Below are 17812 nucleotides of genomic sequence, written 5' to 3' on the forward strand. Positions count from 1 at the left end.
TCTTTGTAACCCTATGATTGCTGGATGAAACTGCAACAATATACTGGTTTGTTCACCTGCAAACTGGCGGTATGCACCTTTGCCTTCTTTCTGGGATGCCATGTCTCAACAAAAGAGGTACTGCTTAGTCCTATTCAGCTTAGCCCTATCCATTTGAATAGGGTTCTGTTGATTGATTTGACCCAGGGATCATACATCATTGAACTTGCAGACATTTCAATGCTTCTAGTAGGGATAGTTAAGCACCCCCACTCCCAGGAATATTAACTTTTAGTTTTTCAGGTTGGGTCTGCTCCTCATCACAGTGTTCTTTTTGTGTGAGCAAAATCAAAACTGTTTGCAAGTAAGGACATTGTGAGAAATAAAAAAAGAGCAAAATACATTTTCATTTGGAACTGGGTCAAACAACAATTGCTAAGACTCATCGTAAAATTCAGACATTAAGAATGTCTACTTTGACAAATATTCAAGAATATTTTCCCCTTGGTTTAAACTATTCCTGCACCAACAAAAAATAAAAAACATTTGACGCTACGTGATTTTGTTATGTAATCATCTATCCAGGGAATAGTAACCCTAATTCCTAATATGATGTATTGTTTGATTGTTGAAATATATATTATACAAATACAGAAAGAACAAGGATGGACAACAATAGGTGCATATTATATATGATTTTATGTAATATGCATAAGTTGTGGACCATATATGGAAACAAAATTGGTTACAAGATACACAATTACCGTATTTTCTGGATTATAAGATGCGCTTTTTCTACCCGAAACTGGGGGTAACATGGGGGTGTGTCTTACAATCCAGATATGGCTTACCGGGCGGTGGTGGTAAAGTGGGGTCATAGGAGGCAGGGTTGGTGATACTGAGGGCTCGGAGGAGCAGTAGAGTGGCTCCGGGGGGGGGTCACAGGATGGGGTGTCTCAGCGGCGGATGCATTGATCTGACTGCAGGCTCCATTGAATTGCCCATGGTTGACGCGATGGACTTCAGGAAAGCAACCATGGAGACGGCGCATGCATAGATAGACGCGATGGACTTCAAGAAAATTGGCCACTGAGTCCTATCTGTGCACACTCCACCTCCACGGCCATTTTCTTGAAGTCCATCTTGTCAACCGCGGGCAATTCAACGAAGCCTGCAGTCAGATCAATGGCACCTGCCACTGATACACCCCGTCCTGTGACCCTCCTGAGTTATTCCACTACAGTGACACCCCCACAGCCCGCCGGCAGATCAATGACGCCCACCCCCGAGACCGCAGTATCGCCGACCATTATGAGCCGCAACACTGCCTCCTCTGAGCCTACAGCATTGCTGACCCTGCCTCCTGTAACCTTCCTGAGCCACTCTACCACCGCTGCTCCCCCTGGTAAGCATTAGGATTAAGACACACTAGGATTATAAGATGGACCCTCATTTTAACATTAAAAAATATTTTTTCCTATTTTCCGCCTCTAAATTTTGGGTGCATCTTATAATCCGTGGTGTCTTATAAAATGAAAAATTGGTAATTGCTACAAACCAATTTACGCATTCCCTTTCTCCCAACCTTTTGACCCCTACCCCCATACCTCACATTTTATATTCCCCTCCACCCATCCACACTTTCATTCATATTTTTCTTTGTTAAGAAAACTTAAAGATTATTTGAAAGAGAAAATTCAGACATTGATAAGCATCAAGCAAAAGTGGTAGCTGAAAGAAGAATAAGAATTTTTATTGACCCTAACACCACTATTGAAATACACTTTTTTTTTTTCCCCAGCAGAAATATATAGAATAAACTAAATTTATATTAAAGTATTAAAAAAAAAAAACCTTCCTGGAATCACACTGAAACAGACCAAAACCTTTACCGTGTCCTGAAAAGCCCCAGTAAATATAAGTTAATACACAGAAAGAGCATTGCTGGAAGACTAATGTTCCCTGTACGACTAATGTTCTCTGCTGGTCTAATGATTTCACCATTTTAGAAAGTATTACTTGGGATTAAAGTAACAAAATAAAATCAGCAACATATCAATAATTCAAGTGCTGTGTTTGGTGCTTGTTCACTATCAATTATACTCCTCACAATTGGGAATCAATGTAACCATCATAGATCACTTAAGAGTCATCAAATGGCCAGCATGTAAATTGATACCAAAGAACATTATAATACAATGAAACAAATGGATAATTGGGTATTATTCCTTCCCTTCTATTATTGTAGACACGCAAAAGCTTGTGTATTATACAATGGTATCCTGCATAATAATGGTGGGCCTCTCATAAGGTGGAGAAATGCATTACACATTATGTTTACAAAGGTTATATTGTGGCTAACCTGTAAAAAAGCTTAACGTAACAAGACATTTGATTTGGTTCTGGGCTTTAAGTTATCATAATCTTTTTTAGAAAATAGAATTATCGCTTTAAGCACAAGCCGACTTAGGCCTTCATTACTGAACAGTTTTCCCTTAGTTTTTCTGTTAGATAACTTTTTTAATTATTTTTCTGTTCAAGTATCCATATAATGGACTGTTACATAGTTACTTTGGTTGAAAAAAGACCTAGGTGCATCTAGTTCAACCTTCTTCCACCAATTCTACATTTTGTCACTACCGTATTTTTCGCTTTATAAGACGCACCGGATTATAAGACGCACCCCAAACTTAGACATAAAAAAAAAGAAAAAAAAAAGAAAAATGGGGTCAGTCTTATACTCCGGTGTTCTCTTACCGGAGCGGGGCAGCAGTGGTGGTGAAGCGGGGTCACAGGAGGCAGAGGTTGTGCTGGCAGGCACGGCGGGTCAGTGGCAGCGGGGTCCGTGGTGGCAGGTGCGGTGGCGTCCATGGTGGCAGGTGCGGTGGCGTCCATGGTGGCAGGAGCGGTGGCGTCCGTGGTGGCAGGAGCGGTGGCGTCCGTGGTGGCAGGCGCCGCGTGGTCTGTGGAGGCAGGAGCCGCGGAGTCCGTGGTGGCAGCGGCGGCAGGTGAGTCGTGCAGCAGGCCAGTGCAGTGAGTGTCCCAGTGGTGTCCGTGGTCCAAGTTCAAATGATGGCGCCTGGAGCGGCGCATGCGTAGATGGAGCTCCCGGCGCCATCAGTTGAAACTGGGACCGCGGACAAACTGGGTAACTTGCTGCACAGCCGCCCGCCCCGCACACACAGAGTGGCAGCCAGTAGGCTGCCCGCCCACCCTGCGTGCAAGCGGCCAGGTACCTGTGCTTGCGTGCGGGTGGCAGCCGGCTGTCGCCCGCACGGGCACCCGGCTGCCGCCCGCACGCAGGCACCCGGCTGCCGCCCGCACGCAGCCACGGGTACCCGGCTGCCACCGCACGCAAGCACAGGTACCCGGCCGCATGCACACAGCCACAGACACCCGGCCGCCCAGACAGGACCCCCAGGTACCGCTATATTCGGATTATATGACGCACCCCCCATTATCCTCCAAAATTTTTGGGAGCAAAAATGCGTCTTATAAAGTGAAAAATATGGTAAGTCATTTATAACCAACAATGTTGTGTGTAGTGAGGAAACCATCCAGCCAGTTTTTAAAAGCTGTTATAGTATCTGCCATTACTACCTCTTGTGGTAGGGCTTTCCACAGTCTGACTGCTCTAACTGTAAAGAACCCTTTCCTATTTAGCTGCTGGAATCGCTTTTCTTCCACTTGCTTAATGCAAAACTGTGGTTAAAAAACTGGAAGACAAAGGAGCGTATATAGGGTCTTCCGAGGCTAGAAAGCTGGCTTAGAAGCATGGCTGCAGCAGCCCCACATGGATAACACTGTAGCCGGTGGTAGAAAGGGTTAATGCCGCACTGCCTTGAAGAAAGCACATGTAGAGGAATAATCAAATTGTGTGTTTTTAATAGTCAACGCGTTTCAGAGATACTTTCTCCTTCTGCAGGACAAAATCACATCGATGTAATTATTGTCCTGAAGAAGGAGAAAGTATCTCCAAAACACGTTAACTATTAACATCACAATTTATTATTCCTCTACATGTCATTTCTTCACAGCAGCGTGGCATTAACCCCTTCTACCACTGGTTACAGTTTAAATGAAAAACTGTGGCATATACACAATGCATTAACTGACTTTTATTAAATTTGAAGAAAATGTTAAAAAAAAAAAAAAAAAAATGCAAATCCACCACCAATATGAACTTCTTTTTGTTTAACACTACATGCCATGCAGTATTAGTTATATGTTAACTTCACTTTAGGGGTTGCTACTAACGTGGCGCTGCCATATATTGATAGTTTTAATGTAGTAAAGTACATTTTGTTTAATTTTTTTCGAGGAAGGGAGAAAGGAACATTTTTTCCATGGGGTTCCATGGGGATGATTAAAAACAGGTCTCTGTCTCTGTCAAACATTAGATTTTGTAGTTGCGCTTGACTTTTGCTTCTAAGGGTTAGACTGCTGCAGTTGATTTAGTTCTACACATGTATTTTTATTTTTTTTATTGACCCTAAAATAAAGGGTACCCCTCTAAAGCAACACTTCAATAGACTAATAAGAATGCCTAAACCTATGCCTAGCCTAAGACTGATGATACCTAGAATATAAGAAGTGAATATTGCAACATTTAAACATTTAAAAGTATTAATAGTTTATTAAATTACAGTCATAAAATTGAAGAAAAAATGCCTACTAAATTAGAGATGCATTATGGTGCCCAAAAGGATATAAAAATAAATAATATTTTGTGAACCACATTTCAGGAGTGTCCATACTATGGCATCTGATAAAAACCAATTATGATGGCCATTGAGGTATTGCACATCCACAATAGATGTAATTTAAGAAAGTAATGGCAGCAGCACATAGATAAAAACTACAAATATGGCATTACCTGGTGGTGAAATGGCACCTAACCGCTATCCGAATGGCACCGTATGCCTCCATCCCAATGCTAGTTTCGACCTGGCCCTTTGGGGGGCGTGTGCTGTAGCATGGATGTACATTACATGTCCCGCGTCAATTTCTGAGAAATACCCAGTGACTAATATATCTGTTGCTGAGCAGGAGTAAGAATCTGCCAGCATTTTCTGTTATACAGTTTTCAGACCAACCCCACGTATATACACATGTAGGACTGGGTTCATATTACGTTTGGACTCCATGTTCCTCCCAATTGTCTACAATGAGGCAAAGAAAGTGCAAAGTGAGCAACTTTGGACTACATTTGTCCTCCTTTATGATCTGTCCTCCTTTTAGCTGGACACAATATCATGGTCTACTATGGATAAAGTTTTGTTTGGATAAAAGAGATAAACAGTGCCAAAAAGAAGGCTACTCAGAGCCAGGTTGCACATTTTGGATTCAGTTTTCCTCATTTTTATTCAATGGCCAGATTGAAGATTCCATCTGAATTCCATTTTATGGAGCTATAGACAGAACCCAGGAACGTCAACTAAATCTTAAAAGTCACTTCTAAAACATCTCTTTCAAAGCCGAAGTTCAAGTGGTTCTTGAGGAGACTACATGGTACCTACCAATTGAATTTGGAGATCCATGCCTTTGGAAGAAGCCCATATTGCTTGCATTTACCATACAGGCAAATTTGGTCATTTTTAAGTTACTTGTGGATGGATTACAATTATTAGCGCTTGTTGGAAACTGGTTAGAAAGCAAGACCTTTTTGGAAATAGATCAATGAAGTAATTTCCTAAATTCTATGCAAAAGTATGCCAAAATTATTATTAGCTGAACTGTGAAGTGAAAAGCTCTAGGACAGCTTGAAAATATGTCATTTAAAAATATGCCAGGTCAGTGCCGAGTGACAATGGAATAAACGTTTTATGCATGAGCAAAGTTAAATACTTTGACAATTAAACATAAAGATAAGTTATTACATTACCTTGCAACCTTACAGCTGGACTCGATCAAATCATTCTCGATATCCAGGAGGCTTGGAGGAAGGCTGAATTCCATGGGAGAGGTCAGCCTCTTTAAGCGAAGTAATCCTATGCAGAATTTGGCACCCATCTCTTCAAGCTCCTTTGTCCCAATCTGCAAGCCCTAGAGCAAAAAGAAATGTGTTTCACTTCAACTACATGAAAACAGATAATGTGTAACAGTTAATAAATCACTTCTTAAGCTATTGATCTAGTAACTTACATTCAGCTTACCACCAAATTAAAAATACTCTAAAGCGGAAAACAATTAAAGGAAGACTCCAGCCAAATATATGATGTCACGGTTTAAAATTCTCCTTCAATACAGAGAATCAAAATTAACTCCTATTCATGAAACTCCTAAAAACTTTTAAAGGTATTATCCAGAGCTCCATGTTGAGAATAGGTTACAAAATCAAAAGTAAGGGCGGCTTTGCACGTTGCGACATTGCACGTGCAATGTCGATGGGGTCAAATCGAAAGTGACGCACATCCAGCGTCGCAGTCGATATCGCAACGTGTAAAACCTTTTTGATACGATGAACGAGCGCAAAAGCGCCGTTATCGTATCATCGCTGCAGCCTCCGACATTTCCATAATGCCGATGGTGCGACAATTACGATTTTGTTCCTCGCTCCTGCAGCAGCTCACATCGCTGTGTGTGAAGCCGCAGGAGCGAGGAACATCAGCTTACCTGCCTCCCGGCTGCAATGAGAAGGACGCAGGTGGGCGGGATGTTTACATCTTGCTCATCTCCGCCCCTCCGCTTCAATTGGCCGCCTGCCATGTGATGTCGCTGTGACGCCGCACGACCCGCCCCCCTAAGGAAGGAGGCGGGTCGCCGGCCAGAGGGACGTCGCACGGCAGGTATGTGCGTGTGAAGCTGCCGTAGCGATAATAAATCGCTACGGCAGCTTTCACTAGATATCGCACGTGCGACGGGGGTGGGACTATCTCTGCAGCATCGGTAACACATTGTTACCGATGTCGCAACGTGCAAAGCCTGCCTGTCTCTAAAATTACTTCACAGACGTGGACAAAATTGTTGGTATTCTTCCATTAAAGGAAGAAAGCCCCCACAATAGTCTGAAATAACTTGAAAATGGCAAAAACTAATTTTCAATTAAAATTTACTGAATATCAACTATTGAAAATCAGTCATGAGTTTTGAACTGTGGTTCAATAGAAATAAAAACTAATGAAAAATGTTCTGGTCAAAATTGATGGTACCCTAGAAAAGATTTAAAACAATTTGACCTTGGAGACACATTAAACTAAGGTGTCATGTAATAAACGTCAGAGCTGCCTACAAACTTGTAATCAGTCAGTCTGTCTATTTGAAGGGTGAAAAGTAGTCACTGTGCTGTTTGATATCATGTTGTGTACCACAGTGAACATGAGCCAAAGAAAGCTAAGGAGAGAGATGTCTTAGAGGATCAGAAAGAAAATTGTTAAAAACATGTTAAAAGTTTTAAAACATCTCCAATGATGTTCCTGTTACTGCAGTTGCACATATAGTTTAGAAGTTTATAAGGTCCGTAGAACTGTAGTTAACATCCCTGCACGTGGCCACAAGAGGCAAATTGAAGAAACGGATAATATGAATGTTAACCAAAGAGCCCAGAACAACTTCTAAAGTGAATTAGAGCTGAATTTTAAGATCAAGGTACATCAATGTTAGATCACAACATCTGTAGTTGTCTTGGCTAAAGTGAACTTCATGGAGGATGACCAAGGAGAAACCCACTATTGAAAGCAAATCATAAAAAAGCAAGATTGGAATTTGACAAAACACATAGTAACAAGCTACAAAACTTCTGGAAGAATAACCTTTGGACAGAAGAGACAAATCCGGAACTTTTTGCCAACTCACATCAAACATAAAAATGAAGCATGCAAACAAAAAGAACATTGAGAAACATGGAGGAGGCTTAGTTATGTTTTGGGGCTGCTTTGGTGCATCTGGCACAGGGTGTCCTGAATCTCCGCAAGGCACAATGAAATTTCAAGACTATCAAGGCACTCTAAAGCAAAATGTGCTCCCTGGCGTCAGAAAGCTTGGTCTGAGTCAGATAATGGGTCCTTCATCAGGATTATGACCCAAACCATACAGCTAAAAACATAAAAACATCCAAGCATGCCTAAGAGCAAAGAATTCGACTATTTTGAAGTAGCCTTCTATTAACCCTGATCTAAATCCTATTGAACACTGGTGGAAGGAGCTGAAACATGCCGTCTGGAGACAGCACTCTTTACGAATGAGACAGGTAAAGCAGTTTGTTCACATGAGTCAAAATACCTGTGGACAGGTGGAGAATCTCATTGAAATTTACAGAAATCATTCTCTGCAGTGATTGCCACAAAGGTTTTGCAATAAATCTAAAGTTAAGGGAATCATCATTTTTTCTCCAGGCTAATTTCATTTTTTTCTGATGAACCACAACTCAAAAGCAATGTCTAATTTTTATTATTGGACATTCAGTAAATTGAAAATTATTTTTTTCAGGTTTGTCAGTTTCAACATATTTCAGTGACAATTGTGGATTTTACTTACATTAACATAAGGGTAGCAACAATTTTGTCCTCTTCTGTAGCTGTCGACCACTTATTTGTCAGAAAACTATTACTCCCAATGACCCAGTACATATGCATGATAGGGCTGGTATGGGTTATCAACAGAGCGCACAGAATAAGCTTCTGCCAGACACATTTAGTGGCACCTCATTTTAAAAAGATCAGGCACTGAAATCCAATATACGTGAACAGGTGAACCTAAAAGGTGTAGGACCCATACACCACCATACACATTATATGGTCAGCAGGTCTAGCCGAAATAGGCAGCCTGGCAGACATCTAATGTGAAAGGCCACCTTTAGACTAGACATGTGACCAACTTCTAAAAGAGATCATATAATCTTATTTCAGAGTACTACAATTTTAAAGGGAATCTGTCAGCAGGTTTTTGCTACCTCATTTAAGAGCAGCATGATGTAGCAAAAAGATTCTGAATGTAACGATATGTCACATAGATTACCGTGTTCAGCCATTCTGACACAGAGAAAGATATTTTCAGCATGTAATAGAGCTGACCCCTGCCCACACCAGGCTTTCAATGCACATTTCCATAAACAGAAGCTGCTAATCACAGAGGAGCACTGAGTCTGACAATAGCTCATCTGCTGCTTAGGCTATGTGCACACAGTGCGTTTTTCTCGGCGTTTTTGCGCGTTTTTCGGGTGCGTTTTTGGCCTCAAAACTGCATGACTTTGCTTCCCCAGCAAAGTCTATGAGTTTTCATTTTTGCTGTCCCCACACAGCGTTTTTTTTCAGCTGCGTTTTTGTGGTGACCACAAAAACGCAGCATGTCAATTATTCCCGCGTTTTTCACTGCGCTTTTCATCCATTGAGTTCAATGGGATGTTGAAAGACGCAATGAGAAACGCAAATAGCTGCGTTTTGGTGCGTTTTGAAGACCAAAAACGCAGCTATAAACGCAGGAGGTGGGTAGTAAAGTGACGTGTACAGGAAGAGGATTCCTTCTGTCAGTATATACAGAAGCGTGAATCCTCCCGGTACCGTCACCGCCACGTCCACCTCCAGTCCTGTGCATGTATGCTGCCGTGCGGCGCCATGTACAGGCAGGAGGTGGAAGCGGCTGCGAAAACAAAAGTTAACAGTAGAAAAAAAAAAAAAAGTTATACTCACCTGTCTGCAGGGTCCCGGTGCCATGCCCGCTCCCATCTCCTCTCACGGTATCGCCACCCCCGCTCCGGCTGTGTGCAGACGGCCGGGAACCCTCCGATGGATGCAGGACCTGGCGATGGATCACCTGATGCAGTCACCTGACGCATCAGGTGATCGTAAGTATCGCGGTGACGCGGGCGCCCAGCCGGTATCAGCGGATGCGTCAGGAGACTTCATCCCTGATTACCGGCAGCTGCTGCAGCGATCGGAGGGGATCAGACTCCCGCCCCATCGCTGCAGGAGCTGCCGGTAATCAGCACATAAGTGAGTATTATTTTTTTTATTTTTTTTGCACCGATGCATCAGCTGATTGTATAATCGGCTTTTATACAATCAGCTGATGTGTGATGTGATTCAGCCCCTAGAACCTGACACATCATCTGATCGCTTTGCCTTCCAGCAAACCGATCAGATGATATTGGATCCGGGTTGGACGGCGCGGGACCCTGACCCAGGATTACTGCGGAGGGGGGGGCTCTTTATTTCAATAAAGATGGAGTCACTAATTGTGTTGTGTTTTATTTCTAATAAAAATATTTTTCTGTGTTGTGTTTTTTTTTTTATCTTTACTAGAAATTCATGGTGGCCATGTCTAATATTGGCGTGACACCATGAATTTCGGGCTTAGGGCTAGCTGATAATATACAGCTAGACCTAACTCCATTATTACCTAGCTAGCCACCCGGCTTCAGGGCAGCTGGAAGAGTTGGATACAGCGCCAGAAGATGGCGCTTCTATGAAAGCGCCATTTTCTGGGGTGGCTGCGGGACTGCAATTCACAGCGGGGGTGCCCAGAAAGCATGGGCACCCTGCACTGCGGATTCCAATCCCCAGCTGCCTAGTTGTACCCGGCTGGACTCAAAAATTGGGCGAAGCTCACGTCATTTTTTTTTTAAATTATTTCATGAAATTCATGAAATAATTAAAAAAAAAAGGGCTTCCCTATATTTTTGGTTCCCAGCCGGGTACAAATAGGCAGCTGGGGGCAGCCCGTACCTGCCTGCTGTACCCGGCTAGTATACAAAAATATGGCGAAGCCCACGTCATTTTTTTTGTTTGGGGGGGCAAAGAAATCCTGCATACAGTCCTGGAAGGAGGATGCTGAGTCTTGTAGGTCTGCACCCCCTGACTCTCCCTCAAGCATATAGTCCTGGATGGAGCATGCTGAGCCTTGTAGTTCTGCAGCTGCTGTCTGCTCTCCTGCATACACTATTGGATGGAATATGCTGAGCCTTGTAGTTCTGCAGCTGTCTGCTCTTCTGCATACACTAGTGGAGAATGAAGAACACATTGAAGAAGGAAATGACATCAGACCTTTTTTTTTTTGTTCACTGATAAAAAACGGATAAAGACGCAGTGAGCAAAAACGCAGCAAAACGCAGCAAAAAACGCACCGAATCGCGGCAAAACGCATGCGTTTTTTGTCGCATTTTTTCGACGCAGGTGCGTTTTTGTGCGTTTTTAGCGGCCAAAAACGCACAAAAACGCAGCGTCAAAAAGACGCAGTGTGTGCACATAGCCTTAAACTCACTAGTGATAAGGACAAGAGGCTTAAACTACTTAAAGGTAAACAAAAACATACTTTGAGATAGGAGATGGCTGGATGTAAACTGTATGTTAACTCTTAAGGCCCCTTTACACACTGAGACTTTCAGCGATCCCACCAGCGATCCCAACCTGGCCGGTATCGCTACAAAGTCTCTGGTGAGTCTCTGGTGAGCTATCAAACAGGCAAACCTGGCCAACGACGCAACAGCGATCCAGACCTGCAGAACGACCTAGCTAGTCAAACACTGGAAACGAGTGATGTGTCACAATATCTGTCAATCACTATTCTCTGTCAGTCGGTCTCTGCCTCTCAGTCTCTATTCTCTCTCTGTCGGTCCGTCACTATCTCTGTCCCTCTCTCACAGTCTGTCGGTCATTTTTCCCTCCTCTCTCATACTCACTGATCCCCGATCCCCGGCGCGGCGCTGCACGGCATTCACACTGCTGCGGCGGCCTTTACTATTTTGAAAAAGCCGGCCGCTCATTAAACAATTTCGTATTCCCTACTTTCCCCGCCCACAGGCGCCTATGATTGGTTGTAGTGAGACACGCCCCCACGCTGAGTGACAGGTGTCTCACTGCACCCAATCACAGCAGCCGGTGGGCGGGTCTAAACTGTGCAGTGAAAAAAATAATTAAATAAAAAAAAAAACGGTGTGCGGTCCCCCCAATTTTAATGCCAGCCAGATAAAGCCATACGGCTGAAGGCTGGTATTCTCAGGATCGGGAGCTCCACGTTATACATTAGATGCGACAGTTCTGGGACTGTACCCGGCTCTTCCCGATTTGCCCTGGTGCGTTGGCAAATCTGGGTAATAAGGAGTTATTGGCAGCCCATAGCTGCCAATAAGTCCTAGATTAATCATGTCAGGCGTCTCCCCGAGAAACCTTCCATGATTAATCTGTAAATTACAGTAAATAAACACACACAACTGAAAAATCCTTTATTAGAAATAAAAAACAGAAACAAATTCCCTCATTACCAATTTAATCAGCCCCAAAAAGCCCTCCATGTCCGGCGTAATCCACGGACCTCCAGCGTCGCGCTATTGCCTTCATTAGCTGCGTGGAGGTGACAGGAGCGGCGGTGTCTTCTGCTGCTCCGGTCACCTCCATGCAGCAGAGCTGGAAGCAACGCTGGAGGTCTGTGGATTACGCCGGACATGGAGGGCTTTTTGGGGCTGATTAAATTGGTGATGAGGGAATTTGTTTGAGTTTTTTATTTCTAATAAAGGATTTTTCAGTTGTGTGTGTTTATTTACTGTAATTTACAGATTAATCATGGAAGGTTTCTCGGGGAGACGCCTGACATGATTAATCTAGGACTTATTGGCAGCTATGGGCTGCCAATAACTCCTTATTACCCCGATTTGCCAACGCACCAGGGCAAATCGGGAAGAGCCGGGTACAGTCCAAGAACTGTCGCATATAATGTATGCGGCAATTCTGGGCGGCTGCTGACTGATATTGTTAGGCTGGGGGGCTCCCCATAACGTGGAGCTCCCGATCCTGAGAATACCAGCCTTCAGCCGTATGGCTTTATCTAGCTGGTATTAAAATTGGGGGGGACCGCACGCCGTTTTTTTTTTTAATCATTTAATTATTTATTTCACTGCACAGTATAGACCCGCCCACCGGCTGCTGTGATTGGGTGCAGTGAGACACCTGTCACTCAGCGTGGGGGCGTGTCTCACTGCAACCAATCATAGGCACCTGTGGGCGGGGAAAGTAGGGAATACGAAATTGTTTAATGAGCGGCCGGCTTTTTCAAAATAGTAAAAGCCGCCGCAGCAGTGTGAATGCCGTCGATCGGTGAGTATGAGAGAGGAGGGGAAAATGACCGACAGACTGTGAGAGAGGGACAGAGATAGTGACGGACCGACAGAGAGAGAATAGAGACCGAGAGGGAGAGACCGACTGACAGAGAATAGTGATTGACAGATATTGTGACACATCACTCATTTCCAGTCTTTTAAGTCCCCTTTACACACTGAAACTTTCTAGCGATCATGCTGCACAGCGGGAAACAAAGGACCAAAGAATGGTCCTGAACGATTTGTAGCGATCAGCAACTTCACAGCAGGGGCCAGGTCGCTGATGTGTTTCACACACTGCAATGTCGCTGGGGAGGTCGCTATTACGTCACAAAACCGGTGACGTTACAGCGATGTCGTTTGCGATGTTGCAGTGTGTAAAGCCACCTTTACAGCATGCTGGCTTTAGATTATATAACAACTTTCTCAGAGTCCCTTTAATCTTCCCATAGTATGTTAAAATCTTAAAAGGTTTATAGAAGAACATATTGTGGACAGAATTGCAGATTACTCAAGAGACAATTCTTGGATAATTTTCTGATGGCATCATTAGAATTTCTGAAAGGGAAGCGATAAAAGAAACGCAGATCAATTCACAGGACTTCGGTCCATCAGCCACATCACTAGTCTGGCTGATGGATGGTAGTGAATCTCTTACCTTTCAGGATCCAGGGCATGGCTTTTGATTAGCCAAGGTTGGAATTATGTCATCTGTGCGCCATGCCGCAATGATGACACCGTGCCAGACCTGGCTGATCAAAAGTCCAGTCAGAGAGACTGCTTAATAGGCAGATAGACCAGAGTCCCACGAATCGATCCCCCCATCATTAGCAGAAAAGCTTCTAAGAGGCAGATATACCCTTTGTGCAGTTACACAGGCGCTCAGGAGGTAAAGGGCCAAGTTTAACTTTCGTTGCAGCAAGCATCATCTGTAACAGACACATTGCTCTTATAGGACTGCAAAGGGGCCAAACACTGTTCAGAGTCTGTGTATGCCACCGCCTCGGAGTTTATTATAAACTGAGCATTCCCAAACAACAAGGCATTTTACTATATAAATAAGGTTACCCTTGACAATGACTTGTAATCAGATAAAAAAAAAAACAAAAAACACTATAACTGCTCAATTCCTCTGCAGCGCCTCTACAGGAGCAACGCAGCAATACAAAATGGCTATACAATAGAATTTCCATGTAATGACCAAAATGTGCCAAGCCCTTAGTGTTTCAGCTCAGTATTTGCCTTCTTTAAAGGCAGAAATGTTAAATTAAACATCTGTAAATGGGTTTCTTAAATCAGACAAGCCCTAAAAAGAAGTTTACTGAGAAATAATCTACAGGAGGAAAAGTTCATGGTGCCCAATAAAGTCAATTTAGTTTTACATACCATGAAAAACATCAACCAGACCATAAAATAAAAGGTCTTCTGTGGGGTCTATTGTTACAATACTTACCCCAGAGTAATTACTTTTCTTTACTATGATCCCCTCACTGTTTTCCTTTTATTTATTGAACGGTCCATGCCTAGTTAAGGACCCTAAATGCTTATTTCTCTACTGAAACAGATAAAGCAAACAAGTCCCGCTTCTACTTGTTGTTGATCTAGGTGTTTTAAACAAGTAGGTTTTAATTTAAGAGACTTCATTTCTGAAGAAGATGTAGCATCAATCAGATGACCGCATGGAGTATTATCAAGGAATCAATGCGCTGGCAGGACAATAATTTGTCTTTGTCAAATCTAAAACCACTTAGTGAACATGAGGATATTCAGAAGCGATATTATATAATACATAGTGTAACATGAACCTAGATGCCTAGGCCATTTGGAAAAATATTGAACTATGTCGACATTTCTATAAAAAAAAAAAAAAACCCATAGGATTGAATATAAAGCAACACTTATTAAAAGGGTGGTTCACTCAAATTTTTTATTGTCTAGTTCGATATTTTATTGAGAAACAATGTTTCTCTCAAATACCTTGTGTTGGCAATAGTGCCTGAGAGAGGCGCTATTGCAGACCGCTGTTCCCCGCTCTGGTGACGTCACGTCAAGTGCCATACAAGTCACATCCCTGCGGCCGGCCCCAGTCTTCCTGACTCACTGGGCTGTGAGCGGCATTTCACCGCTGTCACAGCGCAGCGTGTCTCCTGCTTTCAGCGTTCTGCTGTGAGGGAGGAGGGAGCAGGGAGCAGATAGGCTGTGACAAGCGGTGAAACACCGCTCACAACCCAGTGAGTCAGGAAGATTGCAGCCGGCTGCAGGGATGTGACATGTGCGGCACTTGATGTGACGTCACCAGAGCGGGGAACAGCGGTCTGCAATAGCGCCTCTCACAGGCACTATTGCCAACACAAGGTATTTGAGAGAAACATTGTTTCTCAATATAATATCGAACTAGACAGTGAAAAATATGGGTGAACCACCCCTTTAAGTAAAAATTGTGGTGGATTAAAAAAATCCAAAAAGGTTTACGCAGGGGAGGGGGGGGGGGGGGAATTAAATAAAAAGCAAAAACTGCACACTTTTACCTGGCAACAGGTCCTTCTTTAGGACCCCCTTTGTTTTCAAATCAGCAACATCAGAAAAAAAAACCCTTCATTTTTGCGCTTTTGTTTCTCTTCCTCTTCAAAGAGCAATTTTAGTTTTTCCGTCATGAGTGCCGTATGAGGGCTTGCTTCTTGCAGTGTGAGTTAGCAGAAAAATAAAAGATTCCAAGTGAGGTGATATGGTAACAAAAAAGTAATTTCATGTTTGTTTGGGCTTTATTTTAAAGAAATGGTTCCCCCATATCCATTATCGGCCACATTATGTTGAGAAACAATGTTTCTCTCAAATACTTTGTGTTGCCAATTCTGCCTGTGAGCGGCGCTATTGCAGTCCACTATTCCCCATCGCCACACCCCCAGGCACCGTGACCTCAGTGATCCGGTGATGTCAAGTCAACTTCTTGATTACGTGACATCACCGCAGCCGGCCCTAGTCTCCCTGAGTCACTGGGCTGTGGGCAGTATTTCGCCGCTAATCACAGCCCAGCGTGTCTCCTGCTTGCGGTGCTCTGTAGTGATGGAGGAAGGAGCAGGGAGATGCTGGGCTGTGATGCTGTGCTGTACTGAGTGGTGAAACTCTGTCCACAACCCAGTCACTCACAGAAACTTGAGCTGGCCTCAGTTGACGTGACGTCACTAGATCCCAGGGGCACTGAGCCTGGGGGTGTCACGCGAAGGGAGTCAGTGGACCACAATAGTGCCACTCACAAGCACTATTGGCAACACAAGATATTTGAGAGAAACCTTGTTTCTTAACATAATATCGATATGGCCAATAATGAAAAGGGCAACACTAACTGTATATATACTGTACATATATGTTTTTATTTTAGTGGCTTAAAGTAAGTGTGTGTGTGTGTGTGTGTGTGTGTGTGTGTGTGTGTGTGTGTGTGTGTACTCCCTGACAGATGTTCTGTTGCTTATCCATGTTATGTAATTAAAAGCTTACAAACTGACTTTAAAGTCATCCTTTGGTTTTATAAATTACTCTTTTGAAAGCTGAAACCTTCACAAATTTGGTTTAGGTTATGAAAATAAAGTTGCTGCAAAACTGAAATATTGATCAATTAATGAACACAGAAAGGTCAGATTTTGGCAAGACAAAATTTTTGTTGCCTTGTCATATAATGCACCCAATCCTAGTTTAGATCCTCACCTGTGCTCACTAAATGATCGCTTAATTAGTGCTTGTGTATAAAAAGAAACCCAGCACCCCAGACCTTCACTTGAACTGCAACTTCACCTCTGACAACATGCCAAAAATCCACCCTGCGACCAAAGCCTTGATTATCAAGAGGCTGAAGACCAGATATACTACAGAGGTGGCTGGCACCTATAATGTGTCTCAGCGTCAAGTACAAAGAATTGAAAAAAGATTTGAAGAGACCGGAGATATTTTTGACAAGCCCAGGTCCGGCAGACCCCGCAAGACAACTGTTCAGGAGGAACGTTTGTTGGTTAGAAAATCCAAAGCCAGACCCTCTTCCACTGCAGCAGAGCTCCAACAGGCCTGGTCACCTCAAGTCCCTGTGTCAACTAGAACAGTTTGTAGGATTCGGTCTCGAAATGGCTTCTATGGTCAAATCAGTGCCCAGAAGCCAGCACTAAATAAAAAGGCAATTAAAAATCCGTGTGGCATTTGCCAAATGCCACAGCCTGCTAAACAGATGGAAGCTGACAAAGTGGCAGAAGGTGGATTTGTCTGATGAATCTTCAGTTGAATTATACCACAGCCGCCGCAAATACTGCTGGAGACCTACTGGAGCCCATACAGTGCTGGCCAAAAGTATTGGCACCCCTGCAATTCTGTCAGATAATACTCAGTTTCTTCTTGAAAATGATTGCAATCACAAATTCTTTGTTATTATTATCTTCATTTATTTTGCTTGCAATTAAAAAACACAAAAGAGAATGAAACAAAATAATTGATCATTTCACACAGAACTCCAAAAATGGGCCAGATAAAAGTATTGGCACCCTTAGCCTAATACTTGGTTGCACAACCTTTAGCCAAAATAACTGCGAACAACCGCTTCCGGTAACCATCAATGAGTTTCTTACAATGCTCTCCTGGAATTTTAGACCATTCTTATTTGGCAAACTGCTCCAGGTCCCTAAGATTTGATGGGTGCCTTCTCCAAACTGCCATTTTGAGATCTCTCCACAGGTGTTCTATGGGATTCAGGTCTGGACTCATTGCTGGCCACTTTAGTAGTCTCCAGTGCTTTCTCTCAAACCATTTTCTAGTGCTTTTTGAAGT

At 43.3% G+C, this 17812-nt stretch overlaps 1 protein-coding gene across 2 annotated transcripts in view; it reads right to left on the bottom strand.

Annotated features, from left to right (window-relative positions):
* AGTPBP1 (ATP/GTP binding carboxypeptidase 1) overlaps positions 1-17812 on the bottom strand; it is a 245618-nt gene that overhangs the window by 18165 nt on the left and 209641 nt on the right. For both annotated transcript variants that reach the window (XM_075318445.1, XM_075318453.1), the window contains one exon: positions 5864-6024. In XM_075318445.1, coding sequence (XP_075174560.1) covers positions 5864-6024 — 161 coding nt within the window. The remainder of the gene's footprint in view (positions 1-5863; positions 6025-17812) is intronic.

The sequence above is a fragment of the Anomaloglossus baeobatrachus genome, chromosome 1 (assembly GCF_048569485.1).
Source record: "Anomaloglossus baeobatrachus isolate aAnoBae1 chromosome 1, aAnoBae1.hap1, whole genome shotgun sequence".
NCBI classification, from domain to species: domain Eukaryota; kingdom Metazoa; phylum Chordata; class Amphibia; order Anura; family Aromobatidae; genus Anomaloglossus; species Anomaloglossus baeobatrachus.